This window comes from Cervus canadensis, chromosome 25 (assembly GCF_019320065.1).
Source record: "Cervus canadensis isolate Bull #8, Minnesota chromosome 25, ASM1932006v1, whole genome shotgun sequence".
NCBI lineage: Eukaryota > Metazoa > Chordata > Mammalia > Artiodactyla > Cervidae > Cervus > Cervus canadensis.
This window is the reverse complement of record NC_057410.1, coordinates 14,843,329-14,870,983: the sequence shown is the minus strand read 5'-3', so window position 1 is coordinate 14,870,983 and position 27,655 is coordinate 14,843,329. Positions and strand designations below refer to the sequence as shown.

Below are 27,655 nucleotides of genomic sequence, written 5' to 3'. Positions count from 1 at the left end.
TTGAAGTGATGTATTTCACTAGCTTGATGCTGTTCCTCTTCAGGGCCTGTATTTTAGAAAGTGAGAGTAGATTAGGTTCTGTGGATCAGTAATAGAAAGTCCCCACCCGCCCCAAATTTTGGAAGAAAACATAAGTACAAAATTTTAACTAATTTGGCTATCAATGAATTTGCTGATATTCTGTGCAAATAGGAAAGGAATGCGCTATAAAGGAAATGTTTGGTGTATTTCTGTTATTCATAGTACTGAATCCGTTCAGTCTCAGTGGCTTTACCTGTTGACATCTGTTTTCTTTTTCCTCATAATTCTAACTCTTTCACTGTAGGTCTGATGAAAGTGATTCCTCTCTGTCGGAGGTACACAGGTACTTTCTATCTTTCCTACGTTCTGGCATTTCACTGATGTTCTAAAATGCCTTCCAAGAAACTTTAAACAAGTCTCATTTTTGTTTCACTGATAACTTGTAAGCCATATAAATGCACTAATATTTTTAAGCATTAATTTTAATATACTTTTGTGAGGTCATAGCTTTCAAGGTAATGGCAAACTTTTAAAATATAATAGTATAAAAACTTGTGCCATGTGTATTCTGTCTATAATCTAAAACTTTTATTTAAAAGAAATTAAGTTTTATGAAAATTAATGTCAAGATTTGCTCTTCATCAGACATTTTTTCCACCTCAAAGTGTAGGAAGTGGATAAGGTATTTTTTCATGTCGATTTATTGATTTTAAATAAAACTTTAAGGCAAGCTCTGTGATTTTAAAACAAAAGGTATGCTAGGGGAAAAAAGTATACTGTGGTACATAAAATATAGAAAGTAAAGAATTTTTAAAACATAATATTTTAAGCATTTTAGATGCTGTTTTTAAAATAATGTTGCATTTCTTCATGTTATGGATTTTTTGGACCCTTAATTTCTCTTTTTTTCCTTTCATTTCCTGTCCTTACTAATCAATTTGTCTCCTTCTTTCTCTTTGCACTACTTTCCCATGTTTCATGACCATTTTCCTGATCATCAGTAGATCCTCCAGAAGGTAGGCAGGGGAAGGGAGAGGAAATTAATATCATTCACAGTATTACAAGACTTTATTGGTTTTTCATGGACCAAAAAGCATTTTTTCCCCTTTCACATCAGATCTGTTGTATAAGTTTACAATATTAAAGTTGAGTTATATATTTCAGAATGTGAATAGATTTTTAATAGAGAAAGAAATACCTGACTTATGTTTCCAACTTCTGTATTTTTTCTGTTAATATTATCTTTTGTATCAGGTAATAGCTATAAAATATTAACCCCAATATTCTGAATATTTGAGAGTATTGTTCAGTATCTAATGATATAATATTATATTTAATGTTGAAATTATTTTCTTCAGAAGTCTGAGTAAATAAAATACATAAGAATGAAAAACAGACATCCTGGTGTCTAAGGCGTGCCATACATAAGTAATTGGAACCTTTGTAATTTTACAACCTTTCACTTGGCAGAATTGTGTTGAACGTTATGTCATCAAGGGAACATTAGTAGATTCTTAGGATAAAGATAGTAATTTGAAGGAAGGAAATCTTTGGAGACATAGTATTAAATAACCAAGGGTACTGTTTTAACTTTTCTTAGGATGATTTGTGTCATTTAATCTGCATTTGTGCAGATCAAAGCAGCTCTAAGCTTGTTAAAATGAATTCCTTTCTTTATAATCAGCTTGTTAAAATATACATACATATATATGTAGTGTTTTAGAAGTAAGTATTATAGCAATAGACTATGCATTAGATCATAACTTTTCAACATCTGAAGCAGCAGTTAAAAATTTGATGGCTTCAGTTCATAACTGTAAACTCCACATAATAGGATTTCAAAATGGCAATTTTAGACTTTTGAGGAGGTTTTGCTACCACTTCTGTTTCAATCTGATTAAATTTTTAGATAACCCACAAATTACTGAGCATTAATTTCAAGGATCTCAAATTAATGTGTATATACAAATAATACTTTGGATTTTGTAGTTATTAATCCATGTGATGGATGATCCATGTGATCCATCCATGTGCCTGGTCTTATTTCTGCTGATGAGGAGCTCCCTTTACTTTTTGAAATCATTAAAACTAAATCCTAAAAATAAATATTTCTTTATCCTGAGCCTAATTTATTACCTCTTTAAATATTTGTTCATTGGTCTGTCCTCAGCCCTCTTGAGCTATACTAGCATTAATCCAGTACATCTTTTTTGCATGCATATGACAGCTCTTTAAATATTTAGTACTTTTATATGGTCTCTCCAATGAAGGTTCTTTTATCAGCTCAATAGATTTAGATTAATCTGTTTCTAATGTGATATAGTCTGCAGATCCTTCTTTTTGCTTCTACTGTTTTGGAAAATCTCCAGGTTTTCAAAGCTCTTTTTAAAATGTAGCCTCTAGAATTCTACTTCATTCCAGATGTAGCCTTGGCAGAGTATAGTAGTTCTATTGCTTTCTTTCTCCTGAAATATTTTCTTATATTGCAGAAGGTATTGAAAATAATGTTAGAGGAATCATACATTGTTGATCCATTGATCTTGCATTCAATAAATAAATTTCTCTAGCTTTTAAAATCTAATTAAACCCCTTTCCTACTTGGAGCATTATGTTCTATCTTCAACTTAAATTATATGTTTAAATTTTATCCAGTGAATATTTTAGTGCTAAGAACATACTTAAACAGATTTTGGGAATAATTTTCTAGACAGTATAGCTCTTTAATATGTCAATTTAGTAAGCTGGCCATATCTGTCTTCAGTTCGCTAGAAAGACTAACTAGATATTGAAGACCTTTTTCCAGATTGAGAGGAACATTGATTCTAGGGGTAACTTTTCAGCCACTGATGGAACTACCTTACTACAACAATTTCAAACTTACCCACCATGTATGTAGGGATATCATTTGAAATGCTTTTTGTATGGACTTTATTGGAGTCAATATACATTATGAATATGACATTACCCTAGTTTGCTGCCTATTAATTTTACAAAAAAAACTCCCCATGAGATGTTATTGCTTACTCATGAGCAGTTAGGTGTTTGTAATTTTTATAATTATTTATTCAATAGTTCCCTCTATGAAACTCAACAAATTTTATCCATCTGTAATTTCTGAAATCCACTTTTTTTTCCTCCTTTCTGGAATATTGGATCTACATATTTTATCCCCTTTATTGATTCTCTTAGCGTACCAACAATGATTTTGCCTCCATAATGGTATATACTTTCAAAATCTTATGATATAATGATTTAAAAATAGAAATACTTGAACTCATTGAATGTCTTCATTGTCAGTTCTAACTTATGTTGTGCTCACATTTCTTCTGAATTATTTCTGTCCCTGGCATCTTAAAGGTTGTTCTTATTCATTAAGAATGTGGATACAGACAGCTTTATCTCGGAATCTGTCCTAATATTAGGCCATCTGTCTTATATAATGGACACATGTGCATGTATGCTAAGTCACTTCAGTCCTGTCTGACTCTTTGTGACCTTATGGACTGTAGCCTTCCAGGCTCCTCTGTCCATGGGATTATCCAGGCAAGAATACTGGAGTGGGTTGTCATGCCCTCCTCCAGAGGATCTTCCTGACCCAAGGATTGAACTCGCATCTCTCATGTATCCTGCCTTGGCAGGCAGGTTCTTTACTGCTGGTGCCTCCTGGGAAGCCCATAAAATGGACATATTTCAACATAACTTTTCTTCCTGCTCTGGGCAAAGATACATCTAACTTATATATATATATATATATATATATAAGTTATATATATCTATAAGTCATATATATATATGATATATGATAAATATCGTCCTTAATTCATTCTCATTTTTAGTCTTCCCAGTACAATGGTTTCAATTCAGATTCTGTCTTAAACTCCTTTAGGATAGGGACAGTGTTTTGATAAACTTTACATTTCCACAGTTCATAGTCCAGTGGCATAAAGCAGAAATTCAAAAAATACTAAAGTTAGGAGAAAGCTCCAAAGAGCATCACTATTCTTTTAATATCTTATTCTTTTTTAAAAAAAACCTTCTTTGAGATTGTTAGAATTTTAAAAGCTTTTGTTATTTTTGAGCCATTCTCCCTTTAGATTTCTATGTATGCAATCATTCTTGTATTTCTTCAAATTTGTTTGAAATTTGCTTTTTAGTATTTTAGGTAGTATGTATTATACCATCTTTAAAATGTCTTTTTTTGACATAGAATTCCAGTCTGATAGTTACATCTTCCGGTTTTCCATCATTAATACTTTTTATTTTTCATAATTTACTATATTTGAATAGCTCCCAATATTACTTCATTAAATTGAAGAGATAAACTTGTTAGTGAGAAAATTCAAATGTATTGTTGACTTTGCTCTTTGCAGAATACAGCTGCTAGCTGATTCCTAAATAGCTGATGCACTTCATCACTACTAATTTCACACTGTGTCCCTTTGCTTTAAAAAAAGATAAGGAGCAATCAGGTTTTTCAGTCACTCAGTCGTGTCCAACTCTGGTGTTTCTATAGTACAAATTATTTAGAACAACTTCTTAAAGTCAGAGAAATAAAAAATAGTTCCATGGTATAGCTGCTGAAGTAAATCTTATTTTTCCCCCCACCTCAGGGGCATAATCAACCCGTTTCCAGCTTCAAAAGGAATCAGAACGTCTCCACTTCAGTGTGTTCATATAGCTGAAGGGCATACAAAAGCTGTGCTCTGTGTGGATTCTACTGATGATCTTCTTTTCACTGGATCAAAAGGTGCTAATAGTTGTGTCGTGTGAATATTTAACAGATTTTTTTAATGATTACATTTTAACAGGTTTTGAAAAATGTCAAACTGCTTAAGACCCATAAGAATCTGAAAGATAATGTTGTCCAACTGCTGAATTATATAAAATATAAAATCATTGCATAGTTGAGAAGAAAGTAAAATCTCTGTTGATGTTATGTGAATAGAATGGTGAAGGAATACATCTCGATTTGGTAATTGAGCATCTAATGTATGCAAAGCCCTGAGCTTAGTAACACAGGCTATGTAAAAATCCATAAAAGACCATTACAATGTACAGTGTGGTAAAAGAATAAGATGGGTGGCAACCACCATTTCTTGAGCCCTTAATAAGTGTCTGAAGCTATACTAGCCACTATGCAAATTTTACCTCATTTAATTCTCACAACAATGCCAATGTTGCATCCTCATTTTATAGATCAAGAAGCTGAAGATTCCAGGAATTAAATGATTTTTCCAGATAAGCTTAGCTAGTAAGTGGAAGAGCCAGGATTAGAAACCTAGGTCTGTGCATCACCAAACCTACACTTGCAGGCAACTAGAAATTAACTATAAATGATTTGAAGAGTTATACATGAATATTTGGGGTTTCAGAAGAGAAAGAGATTTTGCTAAAATGTGAAAAATAAGGAAGGCTCTGATGAGGAAGCACTTAGGATGAACCTTACTGGATTGTTTGGATATTGGCAAATAAAAATTGGCAACCAAGATTAGAGAGCAGTGTAAGCAGAGACATGGAGGTAGAAGTGGTTTTGGAAATTAAATCCAGTTGGCTTGAAAAGTAGAATATATGTAGAAGTGGTGGATAATGAGGCTGGAAAGATGAGAAGGAAGCATGTGTAGGAATTTGGGAAGCTAGTTAAAGTCTTTTAGCGTTTAAGGATGTTACAAGATAAAGGGAAGAATCTTGCCAGCACTTGTAAATAATAGCAAGCAATTCCCCAATTTAAAAAAAAAATTTGCTCTGTAAAAGTATAATTTTCTAATAAATTAAATTTATTTCTCCAGGATAATTAGATACTTATGTCAGAAAGGCAAAGCATTGAATAGAATAGTTTTATGTTCAAGTTTATGATTATGTTAATGAAGTCAATTAGTGACCTCTGGAAAAGAAATGTGTATGTAGTTCTGCATGTGGAGTGTTGTGAGTAGGTAAGAGAGTATCAAAACCAAATGTTTTGAAGAGGCTGATTTGGGATGGCCATTTTAAATTAACGGGCAATTTGAAATAAGACTATCAATATGTCTATTTTAAAATGTTGTATAATTATTCTTTAATACCACTTGATACATACACCCGATATCCTAGCTTTCATCTCATCCTTTATACCTACTTTGCCCTTGAACCTGCTGCAAAGTGTCAGGATAGACTTAGGATGCTATTGCAAGTTAATTAAATAATTAGCATTTTCTTATCTCATTTTTTCTCATAGGAGAGAAATTGTTATTGCTAAGAGAATCTAATTTAGTTCTTATTGACAATATTTCCTCTTTTTTATTGCTTTTAGATCGTACTTGTAAAGTATGGAATCTGGTGACTGGGCAGGAGATAATGTCACTGGGAGGTCATCCCAACAATGTAGTATCTGTAAAATATTGTAATTATACAAGTTTGGTCTTCACCGTGTCAACATCTTATATTAAGGTGTGGGATATCAGAGATTCAGCAAAGTGTGTTCGAACGCTAACGTAAGTAACTTAGAGACAAGTAGCATAAGGGGCAAATAGTTCTTGTTTACAAGATATAAGAAAAGATAGATGTATATATGCATTCTTGTTTATTTATACCTGTCCACTTGCAAAAAATATTAAAATGTTTACAACAAGAATGTATACAATGTAAGGTGAAAAAATATTGAGAAACTAAAATATAATAGTTCAATATTAAACAGAAAAGAAGTCATATTTAATCTGCAACTCAATATACATTTCATAGTTCCGTCCTCCCCAAAACTAAGGAGTTGAATTTTCATTATTACTTGATGTAGTAAAATGATTTACATTACTTGCTTCAAATGAATGCCACTCCTTGGAAAATGGCTGAAATCACCATCATAGACCATTAAGAAGTACTTGCAAAATTCAGTTAGCATCTATTGAATAACTGAATAATTGAGGAGTGTTTTTCTTAAGACTTACACTGCTTTGATATTAGCCTGTGTTTCATAACTGTAGATTGGACAACTGGAGAATGAATTTGTTTTCTGCATCTGTTATTATATATGTCTTTAAAACATAGAGCATATAATGATTCATTTTCCCATAAGATTGATGAACTGTTTCACATAATTACAATCTTAATTAAAAGATGAATTCTATTGGTTTAAATAAGAGAAAGGAGCATAAAGGTGGTTAATTTTTACTAATTTGTAGAGTGAAGAGTATTAACACTTAAGTGCTATTTTATATGTTGAGACTACTAATTATTTACTGTGCTGAATACAGGTCTCTTAAGGGAAATTTTATAGGAAAAAACACTATCTTAGAAATTTACCAATCCAGTTGACTCATTAAAATCATTTGAAAATGTTGATTGTAACTTGATTTTTTAGAAGTTAGCTAATAAAATGATTCAAAATTGAAAAATATATTTGCTATTTAGAATTTAACTGAGGAAATAAACCATGTTTAAGTCTTTTCCACATAGTAAACAATCCATATATGATTGGGTTAAAATATACAAAAACTTTTACTCAAAGGGTCATATCTTATATATGGAAGAAGCATTGGTTTGTTCCTCAGTGGACTTCTGCAAGCTGCAGGAAAATGAATTAACTCTGTGGCACTGTCTCATTTGTTGAGCCTGGCAGGCTACAGCCTGTGGGGTCACAAAGAGTCGGACACAACTGGACGACTGAGCACATGCACACATCATTTGTTGAGTTTTGTTGTCTTTGTCATCTAGTCTTTTCTGAATCGTATTTAAGTCATCTCTAATAGGGCCCAAAGCCTGGGTACCCAGGTGGCTTTGTGGTAAAGAGCCTGCCTTTCAGTGCAGGAGATGCAGGAGACATGGGTTCAATCCCTGGGTTGGGAAGATCCCCTGGAGTAGGAAATGGCAACCCACTCCAATATTCTTGCCTGGAAAATTCCCTGGATGGAGGAACCTGGCGGGCTACCCCCCATGGGGTAGCAAAGAGTCGGACATGCCTGAACATGGCCCAGTGACTAATAGAGCCCCAAACTCCTAGTATTATAACTTGCAAAGTAAGAGTTTTAAGCCATGCCATCTTATTTTCTTCATTCATTTTTTTCATTTATCTGTGAAAGTGTTCATTTATTAGTGCCACCTACGTGCATGTGAAGTACTGTGCTGGGTGTAGCGCATACAGTGACCAGACAACACAGATGTTGCCTACAGCCAGTTTCCTGCGAATTTAAGGAATTCTATGACTAACTCTTGTCCAGAATTGTGACTTACTTTGTTTTGTCTCTGTTAAGGTCTTCAGGTCAGGTTACTCTTGGAGATGCTTGTTCTGCAAGTACTAGCCGCACAGTTGCTATTCCTTCGGGGGAAAACCAGATCAATCAAATTTCGCTAAACCCAACTGGGACTTTCCTCTATGCAGCCTCTGGAAATGCTGTCAGAATGTGGGATCTTAAAAGGTAGAATTTTAAAGAAAATGTACTTCCTGTAAATGGCAAATGCAATTTTCACACATTAATATTAGTGCCGGTGCAATCTAATTAATATAACCCCAGAAGTTAATATAAAACCCTAGATTTTTCTGTTTGATTCAGCACCCCTAAATGTCTTGTCTATCCTCATTAGCCCACTCAAAATTTTCCTTTCTTTTAATCTCCATTGCTGGGGAAAAAACTATATGAGAGAAAATAGACTTTATTAATACTTGTCTATAAGTTGTATTGTTTACTAGGAAGACTGTAAAGACTGGGTTGTATTGTTTACAGCTCATGCTAGTTGCATCAGTACCTTTGAAAGAATTATTTTTTGGTAATATCACTTATGCATCTTATATTTCAAAATTTTCAGTTTATAAACCTTATAAGTTTGATCATAAGTCTTCACAGGATTTTTATGAATATAAAATTATATATGTATATATGATGAAGTATTAAGAAGATGAAGTGAGTAAAAAGAGAATATCATGCATTACATCTTTGATTTGATTTTTATTTGCCATGAAGTAGGAGTTTTCATCCTTCATTTGAGTGTTTATTTTAGATTCTTTTCTAGTTCTTAAAATATTGGCAGCAAGGGAATATTTATTTATTAGTTAACAAATATTTACTCAGCATCAACTGTGGCAGGCATTATACCAACACTATGGTAGGTACTGGAGATATAGATTATGCAAGACAAATTTGATGTCCACCTTCTTAGAACTCATCTTGTAATGGAGAGTAAAGGCCACTAAATAGGCAATTACAAGATTCTGAGTAAAGTTGGTAATTCAGGTAATAATCCCATGTAGAAGGGTTTTGTCAGTGATAAATCAAAGGGAAATTTATTTTAGAAATTTTGAGGGTAACTATTTATTACTTGTAACTTTGGCCACCTGATGCGAAGAGCTGACTCATTTGAAAAGACCCTGATGCTGGGAAAGATTGAGGGCAGGAGGAGAAGGGGACAAAAGAGGATGAGATGGTTGGATGGCATCACTGACTCAATGGACATGGGTTTGGGTGGACTCCGGGAGTTAGTGATGGACAGGGAGGCCTGGTGTGCTGCGGTTCATGGGGGTCACAGAGGCGGACACGACTGAGCGACTGAACTGAACTGAACATTTTAATGGTTGGCTGAAAAAGTATAATAAGCATAATTTATAGATAAATAAATGAGAACAGAAAGAAGAAACACAGTCACAAGTACCGTTTTAGAAATAAAAAGTAGAAAATTGAAAACGGTTCTTGTTTAAGAAAATTTGGAATGTGATGAGAACCGGGTTTACTCTTTTAAGATATTAAACTTGACTTGTATTCAGAGTACCATGGAGGAAGATACTCAACATCATGACATGAGGCAGAAAAGATACCAGCTTCTAAAAATTTTTACACTTTCTTATCTGCTGAAAAGTTAGATCCTTTGAAACTTGCTTGATTTCAGCAACATAATTAAATACAGATTCATCTTAATAAATTAACTATAAAAAAGAGTTACAAGAAGTAGTAATATTCTAGAAGCCAAATATATCTCTGCATTCCAGCAGCTTGATTTGAGGTAGGATTATGAAACAAAGGTTCATTGCCACCTCCTGACAATGGACATCACACATTTTTCTACCAGTCATATATATTCCTGGCCATTTTTATATCTTTGTAATAACTGGTGAAATGGGCTATATTTTCTGATGTACACATATGTGCATATGTGTATGTGTATAATGCATGTGTACATATATGTGTATATATGAAAATATATGTGTGTGTAATAAAATAATCTTACTTTCTCCAAATTTTTATTTTCTAATTATATCAGTGACATAGTTGTTTTAGTCAAATTTAAAATTGACCGTAAGAAATCAATCATATGTCTATAATATGTTGAGACATTTAACAGATTAAGGTTTATCTGGACTTAGGTTGGAGTTAAAATTAGCCCTAGGCAAGTTTTTGGACTTTTGATGCTTTTTTTGCTATCTGAATGACATCAGTCACTTTGGAATAACTTATTTAGGATTCCTAAACTTCCATCAGAGAATGAATTAATTTGGCTATTTTTTGACTCTTAATTTGAGGAGAGTTGCATAGAGGTGGAGTTAAATCAAAAAAGAACAGTTTTAGCAAAGACTGTTATTTTTGTTGAGACTTGGCCTCAGCATACGAAGAAATATTTCAAACAAAATTGTTTTTCTTTCTTTTTAAAGGTTTCAGTCCACAGGAAAGCTAACAGGGCATCTGGGCCCTGTTATGTGCCTTACTGTAGATCAGATTTCTAATGGACAAGATCTCATCATCACTGGCTCCAAGGATCATTACATCAAAGTGTGTATAATAAGGCTATTGAATTATATTCTCCTATTAAATGATAAGTTTGAAGTATTCAGATGTACCTAGGCTGCTTTTCTCTTAATCAGTTCTTTTTTCTCATTTCTAGCCTTTACTTTTTCTTCCTGATCTTTTCCTCACTCAGTTCCTGATTTTGTTGTCTGATTTGAAAATATACTCTCACTTTTTCCTAGAGGATATGTTGGGAGGGATTTTAAAGACTTTTTTACCTCAGTCATCCAACTAATGCTTACATTTCATCATCACCATCTTTTATACTGAGCATGTTTGTTTCTTCATGTTTGTATACTACATGTTTGTATACATAAAGTATACTTCATGTTTGTTTTACACAAGTAGCAGATAAGATGAGGAGAGATGAAAAGTTTGATTCTGGAGATGTTAAATTTGAAATACTAATAGAGGACCTCTTCATGTAAGCCAATATGCCATTTGAAAGGCAAGTACAAAGTCCAAGATAAGTTATGACTAGACATATGTGTTTCAGAACCATTCATATAGAAGCAGATGTTTAAGGAGTAGTTGATATGGCCAAAGGAGAGAGGTTGATATGACTCAGCCTTGGGGAATCCTGTAAGGACCAATAGGAACAAAAAGAGAATATAGTAATAAAGAGAGACGGAGTGTAAGTAAGCTTTTTTTAGAAACTTTTGTTAGGAGATGAGAAGTGGGTTTGACTTGAAAATAGAATGGTTAATGCAAGAAGATTTTGTATTGGTAGACTTGAGCATGTTTATATGGTTAGAAAATGGGCTTAATGGAAGGGAAAGTGTGAAGAGTGAAGTAGTAGCAATTGGTGAATCAGATCAAAAAAAGAATCTGATCAGATCAAATATGTGAACCTTGAGAAAAAGTAAGTACACTTTAGTATCTTGGAAAGAAGGGAAGGGTAAGAGAATGTTTGAGAATAAAAGGAAACTTTTGTAACTGAGGGGGAGGGGTGGTCCAGAAAGTCTATTTTTGGTTATACTAGACTTTTTAGGAACTCACAAGTTCAGTAGTTAAGAGAAATGAAGGCAACTGAAGGGATTGAAATTGAGTAGCAGCTTTGGAGAATTTGTGATGACCACCAAGATTGCAGAGCTGCCTGATTGTGTTTAAATAACAATCATATCATTATATGTAACATTTTTATTATTCAACATATCATTTGTACACTTATACATGAAGAAATTGCTTATCTTTCTTAAGAGCTTACAAACATGTAAGCATGTAACGTGAAAATTAGGGCTCAGGTTCATCCTGAGTCACTCAAAGCAAGTTATTTTTGTTAATATTTTTGTTAGTAAAATATCATAACAAAACAAGGCACATTCGGTTAATATACATGTGTATGTGTTTCTATTAATGAATACCTAAGGTGCTTATTTGTATGTTAAATAGGATGACTACTTTCATTTTGCTTTTATTTAGATGTTTGATGTAACTGAAGGGGCCCTTGGAACTGTGAGTCCCACCCACAATTTTGAGCCCCCTCATTATGATGGCATTGAAGCATTAACCATACATGGGGATAACCTATTTAGTGGGTCCAGAGATAATGGAATCAAGAAATGGGATTTAGCTCAAAAAGATCTTCTACAGGTAATTCAAAACCTTTTTCATGGGATGGAGTGGGTACTTCAAAGTCATCAGTATTCTAATAAGAACACGAAGAGACTCTATGTAGATTTTCATCCTTTAAGGATGGTATCAATCAGGGCTTTCTCTTAAAGAGTGTCTCATTATTACCTACCAGAGTTAGTAATTATGAAAAGGGCAACATTAGACATTTAATGATATCTCATAGATAAGAGAAGAATAGACTCTGTAAGAACTGGAAGCTCTGGGATTGCCCTGTGCATGTGTTTACTAAATACAGGCTTGGAGTGAAGAAGTCAGTTTCTCATTTTGCTTTGTTTTTATGTACACATATTCCAAGGGCTTCCCTGGTGGCTCAGATGGTAAAAAATCTGCCTGCAATGCAGGATACCCAACTTTGATCCCTGGGTTGTGAAGATCCCTTGGAGAAGGGAATGGCAACCCACACCAGTATTCTTGCCTGGAGAATTCCACGGATGGAGGAGCCTGGTGGGCTACTGTCCACGGGGTTGCAAAGAGTCGGACATGACTGAGCAACTAATACTTTCAATACTTCCACACATATTCCACAGAGTACCAAGTTTTGCTAGGTACAATTTAGATTTTGAAGAATCTAAATGATTCTTCATCTCATTTTCATACATCCAAGAATGGTGGTTCTCTCACTTCCTATAGAATGATAGCTGGGTTGAAGTGTTTTGTCAGTATAATCAAATATCAGTAGTTTTTCCTAACTCCCAGAGGAATTGTTCTCAATTTCAGGCTTTTTCTTACAAATGTATGAGTGTGTATGTATGTATTGCAATTGCTCACACTTTTCTGCTTACAATCAGACGAAAAAAAAAAAAAGAACAAGTAGCATGAATGTTAATAGAAAAAACTGGCAACAGGCACATATATTGCACTCAAAAGCTTTTCTTTTATAGATATACATTCTAGGATGTCTTTTATATTATATGTATGAATATACATATGCATAAAATGTGGTCATATAGTCTGAGCTTATAATTATTGTTTGTTGTTGTTTAGTCGCTAAATTGTGTCTGACTCTTTTGCGACCCCGTGGACTGTAGCCTGCCAGGCTCCTCTGTTCATGGGATTTCCCAGGCAAGAATACTGGAGTGGGTTGCCATTTCCTTCTCCAAAGGATCTCCGTAACCCAGGAATCAAACCTGAGTCTCCTGGATTGGAATGTGGATTCTTTACCATTGAGCCACCAAGGAAGCCCATAAGTATTGTTTACTCATTGTGAAACATGTAGGTTTAGCTCCAGCCTTCTTCAAAAAGCTATAGGCCTCTTGTGTTCTCTTCCAAAATTTAAGGCAGTGATTTTAGGAGACAGTCCTTATAGTCTACATACCAGGTTGTAGTTTTCAAACTTGTTGTGTGAGATACATTTTCTAGAAAGGTGAGATATTTACTCCTTTGAAGAGGAAGTGATGTTTGAAAAATTCAGTATACTTTCCATGTGTTTTAGATTCTATAGATTTTTTTTAACATTGTAGGCCTTCAGTACTGATAACACTGATGATAACTAGTGAATTAAATTGAGGAGCAAATTACAGATCTATCTGTTTAAATCACTAAGAGTGACTTCATAGGAAATAATTTTTATGGTTTCCAGACCAATTCAGTGTTCCAAGATTTGAATTTGTCAATAAAAACTTTGGTAACGTATTTTGGTGTGAAAATGTCAGTTTGAAAGGCTTCCCTTAAGCTGCTAATTTTTCTTTTTTCTCTCAGCAAGTTCCAAATGCACATAAGGATTGGGTCTGTGCCCTGGAAGTGGTGCCAGGCCACCCAGTTTTGCTCAGTGGCTGCAGAGGGGGCATTCTGAAACTCTGGAACATAGATACCTTTGTACCAGTTGGAGAGATGAGAGGTCATGAGAGTCCTATCAATGCCATCTGTGCTAATTCCACCCACATTTTTACTGCAGCTGAGTAAGTTTTTCCTATTGGTTACTTGTGTTCAGATTCAATAAATACTATAGGTTGTAAATATTTGGAAATTATAACATATGAAATCTTTCTTTTATCACAGCTATTCCAATGTCTATTCACGATGTTTTATTTATATTTTCTGAGATGCACTGTGGTCACCGAGTTTGGGCCCCCCAGGTTATATGGTAATAGTGTTACTGCTATATCAGCTCTCTGCTTCGACTAGGAAGTCTGCTACCAGATCTTCCTGTAGCAGTTTTAATTTTTAAAAAACCTTTCAGAAGTGATTCATTTCTAAATTTTCTTTCCAGATAAGGCAACAAACATGCCTCATTCTTCACATTTAGACCAAATCATAAAAAACAAAACAAAACAAAACAAAACTCTTTTATGCCTCTTCCACCTCCTTTAAAATCTAAGTATGTAGTAATAATATATACTCCCTCCCTCTTAGAATGGCTGAATTGATTACTTTATTTGCTCATTTGCTTATTCATTATGAATCTCCTGTGTGCCAGGCACTGTTCCAGAATCTTAGGAATAGAGAATTGAAAAAAACAGATATAAATCCTAATTTCATTGTAAGGAGAAGAAAAGAAAATGAATAAGTAAAATATGTTACATGGTAAGAGATACTATGGAGAAAAAGCAAGCAGGGAAGGGAGATGAGAGCATCACTGGGGAACAGGGGTTCCAATAGAGTGGACAAGGAAGATCTTATTGAGAAGGTGACATATAGGAAGGTGCTTGAAGAAGGTGTAGAGATGTGACTATAAAAATGACATCATATGTATTATGTCATAATACATTATGTATAAGTACTTTTGGAAAGGAAATCATGTACTATAATGTGAGGTGTTCATCTCATTCAAATAAAATGCAATTTTTCATGAAAATCTCCTTATGTCATTTGTGTACCAATTATGTTACTTTATTTATTGAGCCATTTCTTGATTCATCTGTCCTAAATACACAATTATCCTGATTTTATTTTGAAACTTCTGCTAAATTTCTGTGGTGTCTCTTTTTATTTGTGCTGTTTCCACTGAATCCCTTGTCTCATTTAAATTTGCTTTCTCTCATCTCTAAAATACATCAGAGCAGATTTCTTTTGTGTTTTTCTAAGATGTTTACCTTAAATGCTTCATTGATGCTATTTCTGAGATACATTACTTTCTTAAGTTTCATCACTTTTATTTATTCCCTTAAAAGCTTGTTTGTCCTTGACAATTCATGGGAAATAATACCCCTCATGGCTGTGGGACACTATAAAATTGTTTTGACTCACTGAGGTCTGATCACTGAGGTATGATGTAATATTTTTCTTCCATGATACAGTTTTATTTTTGAGAAACTAAGAATGTCCTCACTCTACCCATGGTGCATCAGATGCAGATGTATTTACCATGTAACATAAAATCAGGAAAATAACCAATGAAATCAGAAGGCCTATTTTCAAATTAGTTCTATTTATTCATTACCTAACAAACCTTTATATAGGGCTTAGTATCTACCAGACATTGTTCTAAGTGTTTTCAGGCATTAACTCACTTAGTCTTCATAAGAACTCTAGAAAATCAGTATTACTGTAATCCCTATTTTATAGGTGGGAAAACTGAGGTACTTTATAATTCACCGTCCTTGTATAAGTGATTCTGTCATATATGATTTCTGGATCTATTGCATTGATTGATTTTTCTTATGATTACAGGTCTTATTTTTTCTGATTTTATGTCATGTAATATTTTATTGAATCTTGAGCATCGTAGTGTTGTGTTTTGAGTATCTGGATTTTGTTTTATTCCTTTAAAGACAGTTAGGTTTTATTTAAAGTTATGTAAGTTACTTGTGGTTCAGCTCATCTTTTTGAGACTTCAACTCTGGGGTTTTTACTGAATGTCTTGAATGTTTGATGCTATCCTCTACTTTACTGGTCAAAACTTGACTCTCACAGCTGTGTTTTGGTCTGGCCGTATAGTCTAACTTGACTCATGTGCAGCTTAGCCTTCAGTCAAAGACATTAGGGGACCCCTTTGTATGTAGATTGATGGAATGTTTTTCCCTGTAACTCCATAGTCCTTTTTGCATAGCTCTCCCCTCTTCTCTATTTGGTTTTACAAATTACAGCTATTTCACACTTCCCAGATTTTTATTTCTTCTCAACTCTAATTCTGAGGTCTTCTGTTTATTTCCCCTCTTCCTTGATTAGTGCGGCAAGTACTTCCAGACCGAAATCCAGGGCTGTCACGGAGCTCACCTTCTCTTGTTTCCCTTTTCGCAGAAATTATAGGCCTAAAGTACCCATCCCCCAGTTTCTGAAAATAGTTGTTCCATGTATCTTGTCAAGTTTTCACTTTGTGTTAACTCACAGGAGCATTAACCTGGCGCAGGTTACTCTGTCATGACTAGTAGTGAAAGTTTGCTCATCTTAGATTTTGTATGTCCAAAACTGAACTCCCAGCCTTCCTAAGAAACCTGCTCATCCTATGCCCTTCTCCATGTCAGCTGATGGCTTCTCTTTTTTTTTCTGTTGCTCAATTCATTCCTCCCTTTCCTTCATACTCCATATCCAATTCATAAGCAAACTATGTTGGTATTCTACCTTTACATTGCATCTAGAATCTGACTACTTCTCACCCTGCCTTTTGTTACCTCATTGACCCTAGATATGCTCTTGGATTACTACAGTAGCCTCCTAAACAAGGTCCCTTGCCCATATGTAGCCTATTCTCAAACAGACACCAGAGTAATTTTTTAAAGTTTTTAAAAATTATGATCATCTTGTTCTTTCCCTGCTCAAAAACTTGTATTGGTCATCCATTTTATCTAAAGTAGAGGCTGTACTTGATCTAAACCCTTTGAGCATTTGTTATCTCTCGTCTTAACCTTCCAATACCCTCTAGCATGCTCCTTCTCTTTCAGCCCTGATAATATCTTTGCTGGTCTTGAACATATCAGGCTTACTCCACCCTAAGACACTTGCCCAAAGTGCCTTCAGAGATCCTGATCTTCTAAATCTTTCTCTCTCAGTAAGAATAACCCTGTGATTTTATTTAAAATTGTAATCTCTCTTATCACCTACCACTCCTGATCCTGATCCCCTTTGCCATACTCCTTAATTTTTCTGTCACATTTATTACTTTCCAATAAAGTTTATAATTTTTATCATGTTTTATTGTCTGTCTCCTTATGCTTGAATATATGATCTACAAAGGCATAGGATTCTGCTATTTATTTATTTTTAATTGATCCCAAGCCCATAGAATAATACCTGGGACACTGCAAGTTCCCAATAAACATTTGTTGAGTGGATGGTTGAATGAATAAATGGAATGGATAAATGGGTGGACAAATGAACATAACCCCTTGCTGTTTTCAATTATCTGTGCTGTGTGGGCTGGTGAAAGATTATTATTTTCCCCCAGTTTTATTGAGATATAATTGACATAATAACACAGTTTAAGGTATAACAGTATAATGACTTGATTTACACATATAATGAAATGATTACTGTGGTAAGCTTAGTTAATATCATCATTTCATGTAAATTTAAAAAATAGAAAAAATGTGATTTTTTTTCCCCACATGTGGTAAGAATTAGGGGTGAGGAAATTATTGATTACAAACTAGAAAGCCTGGATTCTAGGCTCAACTCTGTCTTCTTCAATGTTACAATGACAAGTCACTAAACCTTCTACATCCTCAAAATATGCTACATAATCTTTTAAATGCTTTTAAACTATACAGTTTTGTGGCAACTCTTTCTTTTGGCTTTGGGTTTATTAAAAAATTGGAGAAAAGCAACACTGTCTTTCTAGAGCTAGGAGAAATATAACTGTCTAATGACTAGTACCCAGAACCCACATGTTAGGTGAATAAAAGTAAGTCTTCTCAGAAATGCATTGAATCGTCTATGTTCTATGATAAGTAGAGTGTTTGCCTAATTCCTAGTAGCTTATGCTCATTTCGCCTGAACGTGATTCTTCCTGAATATTGACAGATTCACCAACCCTCTGGAATCCCTGCCCTGGCCTCCTCACTGTGCTCTTACTCTGGGCTCTTCTGCCTGAGACCTCTGACCACATATACTGACTGGATCAATGTAGCCTCAATGTAGCCTCTGTGGGTTTCAGATCCTGACGCTGTCACTTACTTTGTGATCTTGGGCAGATTTTTATTTTTTTGGCTGCAATGTGCAGCATACATAGTGGAAGGGCGAAGTCTTAACTACTGGACCCCCAGGGAAGCTTGATCTCAGGCAAATTAGTTAACTTCTTTGGACCCCAATTTGCTCATCATAAATAGGGTATAATGGCATTATCTATATCTTATGGTAGGTAAAGAGAATAAAATGCATTAATGTGTATGAGGGGAACATAGTAACAATACCTGGCACATAGTAACCCTTTGATAATATAAACTATTTTTAACTTCATTATTATGGGTACCTATTTGACATACCTATGGGAAAATGTATTTTTATCTGTATCTATTAAAGACCTTTTCTGTAAATGTTTCTTGATAAGTATTTCTAAGAATTATGTCTTTCCAGCTGTTTTCACATGTTCATTTTTAATTTTTTATTTTGTAGTGATCGAACTGTGAGAATTTGGAAGACTCGAAATTTGCAAGATGGTCAAATCTCTGACACAGGAGATTTGGGGGAAGATGTTGCCAGTAATTAAACATGAATGAAGATAGTCAGAAACTGAATACTGTGATAATACTTTATCGTCTTTATGGAAAATGTTGTCCTGTATTTATTAGGCAAAAACTTGTGAATGGAGTTAACTGGAAAATATATATGAATCCAACTACTGAATATAAATGGTGTTCTAATGAAATTGTGTACTCTATGTGCTAAATTTTAATATCTACCAATGCATATATAACCTATAATGGATACACTGCTTGATTCACACTTTTATCGTGGCTGGATTTTTGTGCCTATCTATAAAAAACATCTTCAAATTATCTGAAATGCAAAATGTCTGCTTTTGTGACAGAAAATACACTTAGAATACAATGCCACCCACTGTTATCTCATTCATATAGTCTGTTTGGCCGATTTACATATTTGAAGCATATGGGGATGTTAGTCAAACATTGGTTTGTCTGGTATTTATGTCAGTCTACAGAGGGTTCCCAAATTTAAAAGCTCTTTTAATGTAATGAAAAAGATGTGAGAATATTATTGATGGTGATTTTTCATAAAATGGATTTGACTTTAATCTACTAACAAAGAATGTTAAGCAGATTGTGTTAGATGTTGACATTTACTTGTATTGACCAAAGTTTTGCAGTGCTATTTTTGTGTGCTCAGGACTAAAACGCTGTTAAATTATTTTATTAGTGCTGTGCATACATTCTGTGATGGGAAACATTTTTGGTGTCCTAACAGAAATATATTTCGATCTATTTTCCTATGGAGTTGTTTCTATTATCCACCTTTTCGTTTCATCTTTATTTAATAGTAGTATTTCTTTCCCTTTTAATCTAATTTTTATATGCTGCTAAATATATTTTAATTATACTGTGTTGGCAAACCTTGGTAGCTATGATGAGAACCTTATCATCTGCAGTGGGAAAAGCTATGTAAATAGGTAGACTGTAAAGAGAGAATGTCTTATGTTGTAACTATGAATTTTAAATGCTGTAGATTGGATTTTACAAAAGGATGTATAATTTATGCCTGCTCAGAATATTAATTTGTAAATTCTGCAAGTTTAATTTTTATGTGAGTGACATGACCCTTGAAAATATTGTCTTGTGATCTTTTCCCCCCAAAATATTTGCTTGTAAATGAAAGCTTTGCTAGGGCTTAAATAAACATGTTGCTATGAATAATTTTTATTCTTTTGTTCTTTTCCTAATAGCATGAAAATGGGCAGTGTTTATAAAAGTTTATTTTATCTGTGTGATTTAAGGAAAGGCATCTTTTTGCTATCCAGCATTACACATACATTCCTTTTTTGTTGTTGTTCACTATTAAAGAATCCGCCTGAAGTGCAGGAGACCCAGGTTTGATCCTTGGGTCAAGAAGATCCCCTGGAGAAGGGAATGGTTACCAACTCCAGTATTCTTGCCTGGAGAATTCCATGGACAGTGGAGCCTCGTGGGCTACATACAGTCTATGCGGTCACAAAGTGTCAGACATGACTGAATGACTAACACACACAAGACATGAAATATTCTCGAAAAGCGTAAACCATAACCTAATCTGGAGGAACCAAGGAAACTTACTGTTTAAAGGAATTAAACTATATAGTTCAGGGATTTGAACATAGATGATTAAACAAATAAAAAATATCCCCATAATGATTAAGATAATAGCAACCTTGGTTACTTGGAGAGGAAATGCAAGGCAGATATTGCAGGAGGTGAGCTGGGAGTATAGAGGGGTATGGTGGTGGTTGTTCAGTTGTTAAATTATGTCCAACTTAATGGAGAGTTACCCACTACCAGTTAGTGCCTCTGTTACTTTTTAGTCATAGAAGTCGGGATTTTGGCTGAACATATGGCTGTGCAGACAGATTACATTTCCCCCTAACCTTGTCGTTCACCGTGGCAATATGCCAGCTTTCTGACCATGTGATTCAATGGGGTGTGATACATGAAACGTCTGGTCTTAGTTTTAAAAAAAGAAGTGCTTGACATTTACTTTAACTGTACCCTTTGCAATGACTAGGATGTGGAAATCGTGGTAATGTACTAACCTTGACCATACAGATGAAGATGACATCCTGGGTGAGGGGTAGCAGAGCAGTATGATAGAATAAATCTGAGTCCATGAATGACCTTGTGGCACAGAGCTTCTTTCTTGTCTTGGAGCATCCAACAGCCTTTATGCTAGGGGTCAGCAAATTTTTTTCATTTCAGGTTTTGTAAGCCATATATTTCTCTTTTCATACATTTGATTTTTTGTTTATTATTTGTTTCCTTACCAGCCATTTAAATATGTAAAATTCTTAGCTTGAGGACCATGCAAAAAGAGGTTGGGCACCAAATTTGGCTCATAGGCTATAATTTGCTAAACTGTTATATCAGAGAAAGATAACCTGTATCTTTTTTGAGTTACTGAATTTTAAGATCCTTTGTTAAAGTAGTCCAACCAATAAGGCATATAGCTACATAGATCTTAAAAAAAAAGATACGCTCTAGAAAAGGTTTTTTGCAGAGGGAGTGTCTCAGGGCTACCAAACACAGTTGCACAGATTGTGCACTGCACAACTAAAGAGATACCATTCACTTTTAGACATGATCAATTTATACATTTGTTAAAAGTTTAGAGTAGATGACATTAAGTCACTTGTTCTTTTTTTTTTTTTTTGGACAGGAAATAGCATTTATTGGTGAGCGTGATTAAGGAGGGAACAGGGCTGATGCTCATGAGTGCAGGGCCCGCCATTTGTCCAGGGGACCACGATTAGGGATGTATTTGACCCCACAGCCGTCCGGGATGAGTCGCTTTTCTGCCACCATGTTCTCAAATTCATCCGCATTGAACTTGGTAAATCCCCACTTCTTGGAGATGTGGATCTTCTAACAAGTCACTTGTTCTTAAAAGTAAGATAATACAATGATAATTTCAGCATATGGAAGAAAAACTATGTTACGAAAGGCATCTTTTTCTAATTTGAACAAGGGGTGCCTATGGCCTAGTGCACTTTGATGTCCATTCCTTGTTATGTAAGGCCACTAAAAAATAATGATTTTCTTTCCTTAAAAATTATTAGTAGCTCAAGAAACTCTGGCTCCATGTAATTTTTCATTAAAAACTCAAAATTTTAAGTACCACAATATTTTCTTTCACATATCTTCTTAAAAAAATGTGATAAAAATAGCTGTTTGAATGGAAAGATTTGGGTGAGATGGCATATTAATAGTTTATCTATATCTATGACTAGTAACCAATTGTTCTGTGAATAATTGAATTTTTTATGAGAATTTTATCTAATACCGATTTTATGTTGTCTCTGGATCCCACGTGGCGGCATGGCAGCCACTGGGCAGGGCACTCTTGCTTCACTTGCTTTCTCTCGTCTCCACTAAGACGCTAAAAAGTCCGCAAATGTGCACTTGGACAGTGTGTAACTTTTGTACTTGCTTGCCTCCTCCATGCATACCTAAAGGCCAAAAGGAAAGTGAAAACTGAGTATAAACACATAAAAGATCCTAAGTCTGGATCTAGTAGTTACCACTCTTTTTTTATTCTTGCAGTTTAATTGAGATATAATTGACATTTAGCACTGTATAAGTTTAAGATGTACAGCATAATGATTTGAGTTTTATATATCATGGAGTGGTTATGACAGTAAGTTTAATGAACATCATCCATAATCTTGTATAGATACTAAATTAAACAGAACAAAATTTTTTTCCTTGTGATGAGAACTCAGGATTTGCTGTCTTAGCAATTTTCATACATAGCATATAACAGTTTTAACTATCTGTTGTACATTACATTCCTAGTCCTTATTTATCTTATAAGTGGAAGTTTATATATTTTGTACAAACTTTATCCAATTCCCCCTCTCCCTAACCCCACCTCTAATAATCACAAATCTGATCTTTTTTCTATTGTTTGTTTCATGGGGAATATAGTTGACCTACAACACTATGGGTGTGCGCGTGCTAAGTTGCATCAGTCATGTCCAGCTCTTTGTGACCCCGTGGACTGTAGAGTCTATCAGGCCCCTCTGTCCATGGAATTCTCCAGGCAAGAATATTGGAGTGGGTTGCCATGCCCTCCTCCAGGATATCTTCCAGACCCAGGGATCAAACCTGAGTCTCCTAAATATCCTGCATTGACAAGTGGGTTTTTTACCATTAGCACCACCAGAGAAGCCCGTACAATACTGCACTAGGTCCTATTACACAGTATAGTGATTTCATATTTCTATACACTTCAGAATGATCACCATGATATGTCCAGTTGCAATATGTCATCATACTAAGATATTACATAATTATTGACTATATCCCCTTATTTGAAATGATTAATTTCAAATTAATTTGAAATGTTAATTATTAGTATTATTTGAAATTTATTTGAAATTGGAAGATTTTACCCCTTATATCTCCATCACCTATTTCTTTCCTCCCTGATCCACCTGCCCTCTGGCAACTGCATTTTTGTTCTGTATATCTGCAACTGTTTCTGATTTGTTTTGCTTGTTCATTTGTTTTGTTTTTTTCGGTCTCCCATATAAGCAAAATCATACAGTACTTACTTTTCTCTGTTTGACTTATTTCTCTTAGCATAATACCTTCTAGGTCCACTGAAGTTCTTTCAAGTGGCAAGTTTTCATTCTTTAATATGGCAAGTGTATATGTATACACACACACATATCATGTCTTCTTTACTCATTCATTTATCAATGGGCACTATGGTTGCTTTCATATCTTGGTTACTGTATATAGTGCTGCAATGAACACAAGTGAGCATGTATATTTTCCAATTAATATTTTCATTATCTAGATACATACCCAGTGGAATCGTGGCATGATATGGAAGTCTTATTTTTAATTTTTTGAGCCCCTTCCATACTATTTTCCATCTTGGCTACGTCAATTTTCATTAGGACCAAGCGTTCCCTTTTTGCCACATCCTCACCAACCAAAACTTTCTACTTGTTATCTTTTTGATAATAGCCATTCTGACAGGTGTGAGATATCAGATTGCAGATTTTACTTTACATTTATTTGATGATTATTGATGCTGAGCATCTTTTCATGTGCCCGTTGGCCATCTGTATTTCTTCTTTGCAAAAATGTCTATTAGACCCTTTACCCATTTATTAATCAGGTTATTTGTTTTTGTGATATTGAATGGTATGAAATTCTTGTATCTTTGGGATATCAACTCTTTATCAGATATACTGTTTGTAAATATCTTCTCCCATTCAGTAAGAGGCCTTTTCATTTTGTTGATAGTTCCCTTTGCTATGAAAAACATTTTTTGTTTGATGTATTCCCATTGTTTTATTTTAGTTTTTGCTTCCCTTGTCTGAGGAAACATCCAAAATTTATGTCAAAAAGACATTTCCTGTTTTCTTCTAGAAGTTTTATAGTTTCAGGCCTTTAAGTCTCATTTCATTCTGAATTGATTTTTGTGCATGGTGTGAGAGAGTAAGTAGTCCAGTTTGGTTCCTCTGCATGTAGCAGTTCAGTTTTCCCAGCACCACTTATTGAAGAGATGTTTCCCCATTGCCAGCCAACCCCAACAGTGGTGCTAGTGGTAAAGAATCTGCCTGCCAGTGCAGGAGACATAAGAGACACTGGTTCCATCTCCGGGTCGGGAAGGTCCCCTGGAGAAGGAAATGGCAACCCACTCCAGTATTCTTGCCTGGAGAATCCCATGGACTGTGGAGGTCAGAGGGCTACAGTCCAGAGGGTCACAAAGAGTTGGACACTACTGAAGCAAATTAGCATGCATGCATTTCCCCATTTCTCATTCCTGTCCTCTTTGTCATGTATGAATTGCCTGCATTAGTGTGGGTTCATTTCTGAGTTCTCCATTCTCTTCCATTGATCCGTCTGCCGGTTGTAGTTCAGTCGCTGAGTCACGTCTGACTCTTCGCCACACGGTAGATTGCAGCACCGTATTGGGTTTTGTTTTTCTTACTGTATCTTTGCAGTATTGTTTCAATTCAAGGAGTGTTATGCCTCCAGCTTTGTCCTTTGTCAAGATCGTTTTGGCTATTTGGGGGTCCTTTGTATTTTTATACAGTTTAGAATTACTTCTAGTCCTGTGAAAAAATGCTACCTGCATTTTGGTAGGGATTGCATTGAATCTGTATCTTGCCTTGGGTAGTATGGTCGTTTTAACAATATTCTTCCAGCTGATGAACACAGTGTATCTTTTCATCTGTTTGTGTCATCTTCAATTTGTTTCATAGTTTTCCAAGTACAGGTCTTTTACCTCCTTAGAATTATTCCTAGGTATTTTATTTTCAATATGGTTATGAATGGGGTTGTTTTCTTAATTTCTTTCTGATAGTTTGTTGCTAGTGTATAGAAATGCAGCAGATTTTTGTATATTATTTTTGTACCCCGGACCTCTACCAAATTCATTGGCAAGTTCAAGCAGTTATTTGGTAGCATCTTTAAGATTTTCTATGTGAACTACTATGTCATCTAAAAACAGTGACTGTTTTAGCATCGAAACATGTATATTATCTAGGGTGAAACAGATCACCAGCCCAGGTTGGATGCATGAGACAAGTGCTCGGGCCTGGTGCACCGGGAAGACCCAGAGGGAGCGGGTAGAGAGGGAGGTGGGAGAGGGGATCGGGATGGGGAATACGTGTAAATCCATGGCTAATTCATGTCAATGTATGACAAAAACCACTACAATATTGTAAAGTAATTAGCCTCCAACTAATAAAAATAAATGGAAAAAAACAACAACAAAAAACATTCAATTCAGAAAAAAAATAAAAAATAAAAAAATTAAAACAGTGACTGTTTTACTTTTTCCTTTCTAATTTAGATTCCTTTATGTCTTTTCCTTGTCTGTTTTGGCTAGAACTCCCAATACTATGTTAAATAAAAGTGGCAAGAGTGAATGTGCTTGCCTTGTTCTTGATCTTAAAGGAAATACATTCAGCTTTTCACTGTTGAGTATGATATTCACTGTAGGCTTGTCTTAGCTTTATTATGTCGAGGTGTGTTCCCTCTATACCCATTTTATGGGGAATTCTTAATCATAGATGAGTTTTGTCAAAAGCTTTTACTGCATGTAGTAACATGAGCATATGGTTTTTATTCTTCGATTTATAAATGTCATATATCGCATTGAATGATATATGGATTTTGACTGTTCTTGCATCCTTGGAGATAATCTGACTTGATAATGATGTGTGATCCTTTCAGTGTATTTTTAAAATGTGTTATTATTTCTTATTGGAAAATAGTTGCTTTACAATGTTTAGTTTTTGCTGCACCATGAAGTGAATCAGCTCTGCGTACATATATCCTCTGCTACTTGGACCTCCCTCCCACCCCCTCCAAATCCAACCCCTCTAGGTCATCACAGATCACCAAACTGAGCTTTCTGTTCTTCATAGCAGCTTCCCTATTTTACACATGGAGATATATATGTGTCAATCCCAATCTACCAAGTCATCCCACCTTCCTTGAACTCACTTTGCTAATATTCTTTTGTGGATTTGTTGCATCTATGCTCATCTGGGAGATTGACCTGTCATTTTTTTGGTGTTATCTTTGTCTTGTTTTGGTATCCGGGTGATGCTGGCTTTGTAGAATGAGTTTCAAATCATTCATCCATCTGCAATTTTTTGGAATAATTAGAGAATGAACGATATTAACTGTTCTCTGAATATTTGCTAGAACTCAGTTGTAAATCTATCTGATCATTGCCCTTAATTTGTTGGGAGCTGTTTTATTAGTGATTCAATTTCATTTACTAGTAATCTGTTCACATTTTCTATTTCCTCCAGGTTTAATCTTGGGAGATTATACATCTCTGGGAATTTTTCCATTTCTTCTATTTTGTCCATTTTATTGGAGTATAATTGTTCATAGCAATCTGTTATGATCCTTTATATCTGATCTGTTGGTTAAAATTTCTCTTTTTTATGGTTTTATTTATTTTGTCCTTGTCTCTTTTTCTCTTGATGAATCTGGCTAAAAGTTTATCAATTTTGTTCATCTTTCGAAGAACCAGCTCTTAGGGTCGTTGATCTTTTCTATAGTACCTAGTTTATTATTTCTGCTCCTATCTTTATGATTTCTTTCCTTTCATTAATTTAAGTTTTGATTATTCTTCTCATTCTAATTTATTTAGCTGCTAGATTCAATTCTTATTTGAAGTTTCTCATGCCTCCCAAGTTAAGTTTGTATTACTATAAAAATCCCCTTTTAGAACTGCTTTTGCTGCCTCCCATGGATTTTGGATAATTATTTTTCTTTTCATTTTTCTCCATTTTGCATTTTTCATTTTGCTTTCTTCTTCTTTATATTTTCTAATTCTTTATTATAAACTTTAACACCACACTGTTCATCCAATCTTCTCCCTAGTTCTTTGAACATCCATGATTATTACCTTGAACACTTTATTGGGTTGATCACTTATCTCCCCTCCACTTAGTTATTCTGAGGTTTTATCTTTTTCCTTCATTTGGAACCTATTTTTCTGTTTACTCAATTTGCCTAATTTGCTATTTTTACTTCTATGTATTTGGCAGTGTTGATTGTGTTTCTTGACCTTGGAGAAGCCGTCCTAAAAAAAGAAGTATTTTTTAAGAGTAGGAGACTTTCTATGTGCCAGCAGCACATTCTCCTCAGGTACCAGAGCTATATGTTCTTTGCGTGCTCCTTCTGGGGGCTGGGTGGGTC

General features: G+C 34.7%; 1 protein-coding gene across 14 annotated transcripts in view; it reads left to right on the top strand.

Moving 5' to 3' along the window:
* The window catches only part of KIF21A (kinesin family member 21A), a 174,022-nt gene extending 153,882 nt beyond the window's left edge, over positions 1–20,140 (top strand). For 4 of the 14 annotated variants that reach the window (XM_043446806.1, XM_043446803.1, XM_043446809.1 and 1 more), the window contains 9 exons: positions 326–364; positions 1,026–1,037; positions 4,632–4,768; positions 6,308–6,488; positions 8,241–8,405; positions 10,628–10,745; positions 12,183–12,353; positions 14,094–14,293; positions 18,885–20,140. In XM_043446806.1, coding sequence (XP_043302741.1) covers positions 326–364; positions 1,026–1,037; positions 4,632–4,768; positions 6,308–6,488; positions 8,241–8,405; positions 10,628–10,745; positions 12,183–12,353; positions 14,094–14,293; positions 18,885–18,978 — 1,117 coding nt within the window. In that variant the 3' untranslated portion in view covers positions 18,979–20,140. Of the gene's footprint in view, positions 1–325; positions 365–1,022; positions 1,038–4,631; positions 4,769–6,307; positions 6,489–8,240; positions 8,406–10,627; positions 10,746–12,182; positions 12,354–14,093; positions 14,294–18,884 lie in introns of all 14 variants that reach the window. The other 10 variants (XM_043446802.1, XM_043446801.1, XM_043446808.1 and 7 more) reach the window with 3 other exon arrangements.
* The last annotated feature ends 7,515 nt before the right edge of the window (positions 20,141–27,655 follow it).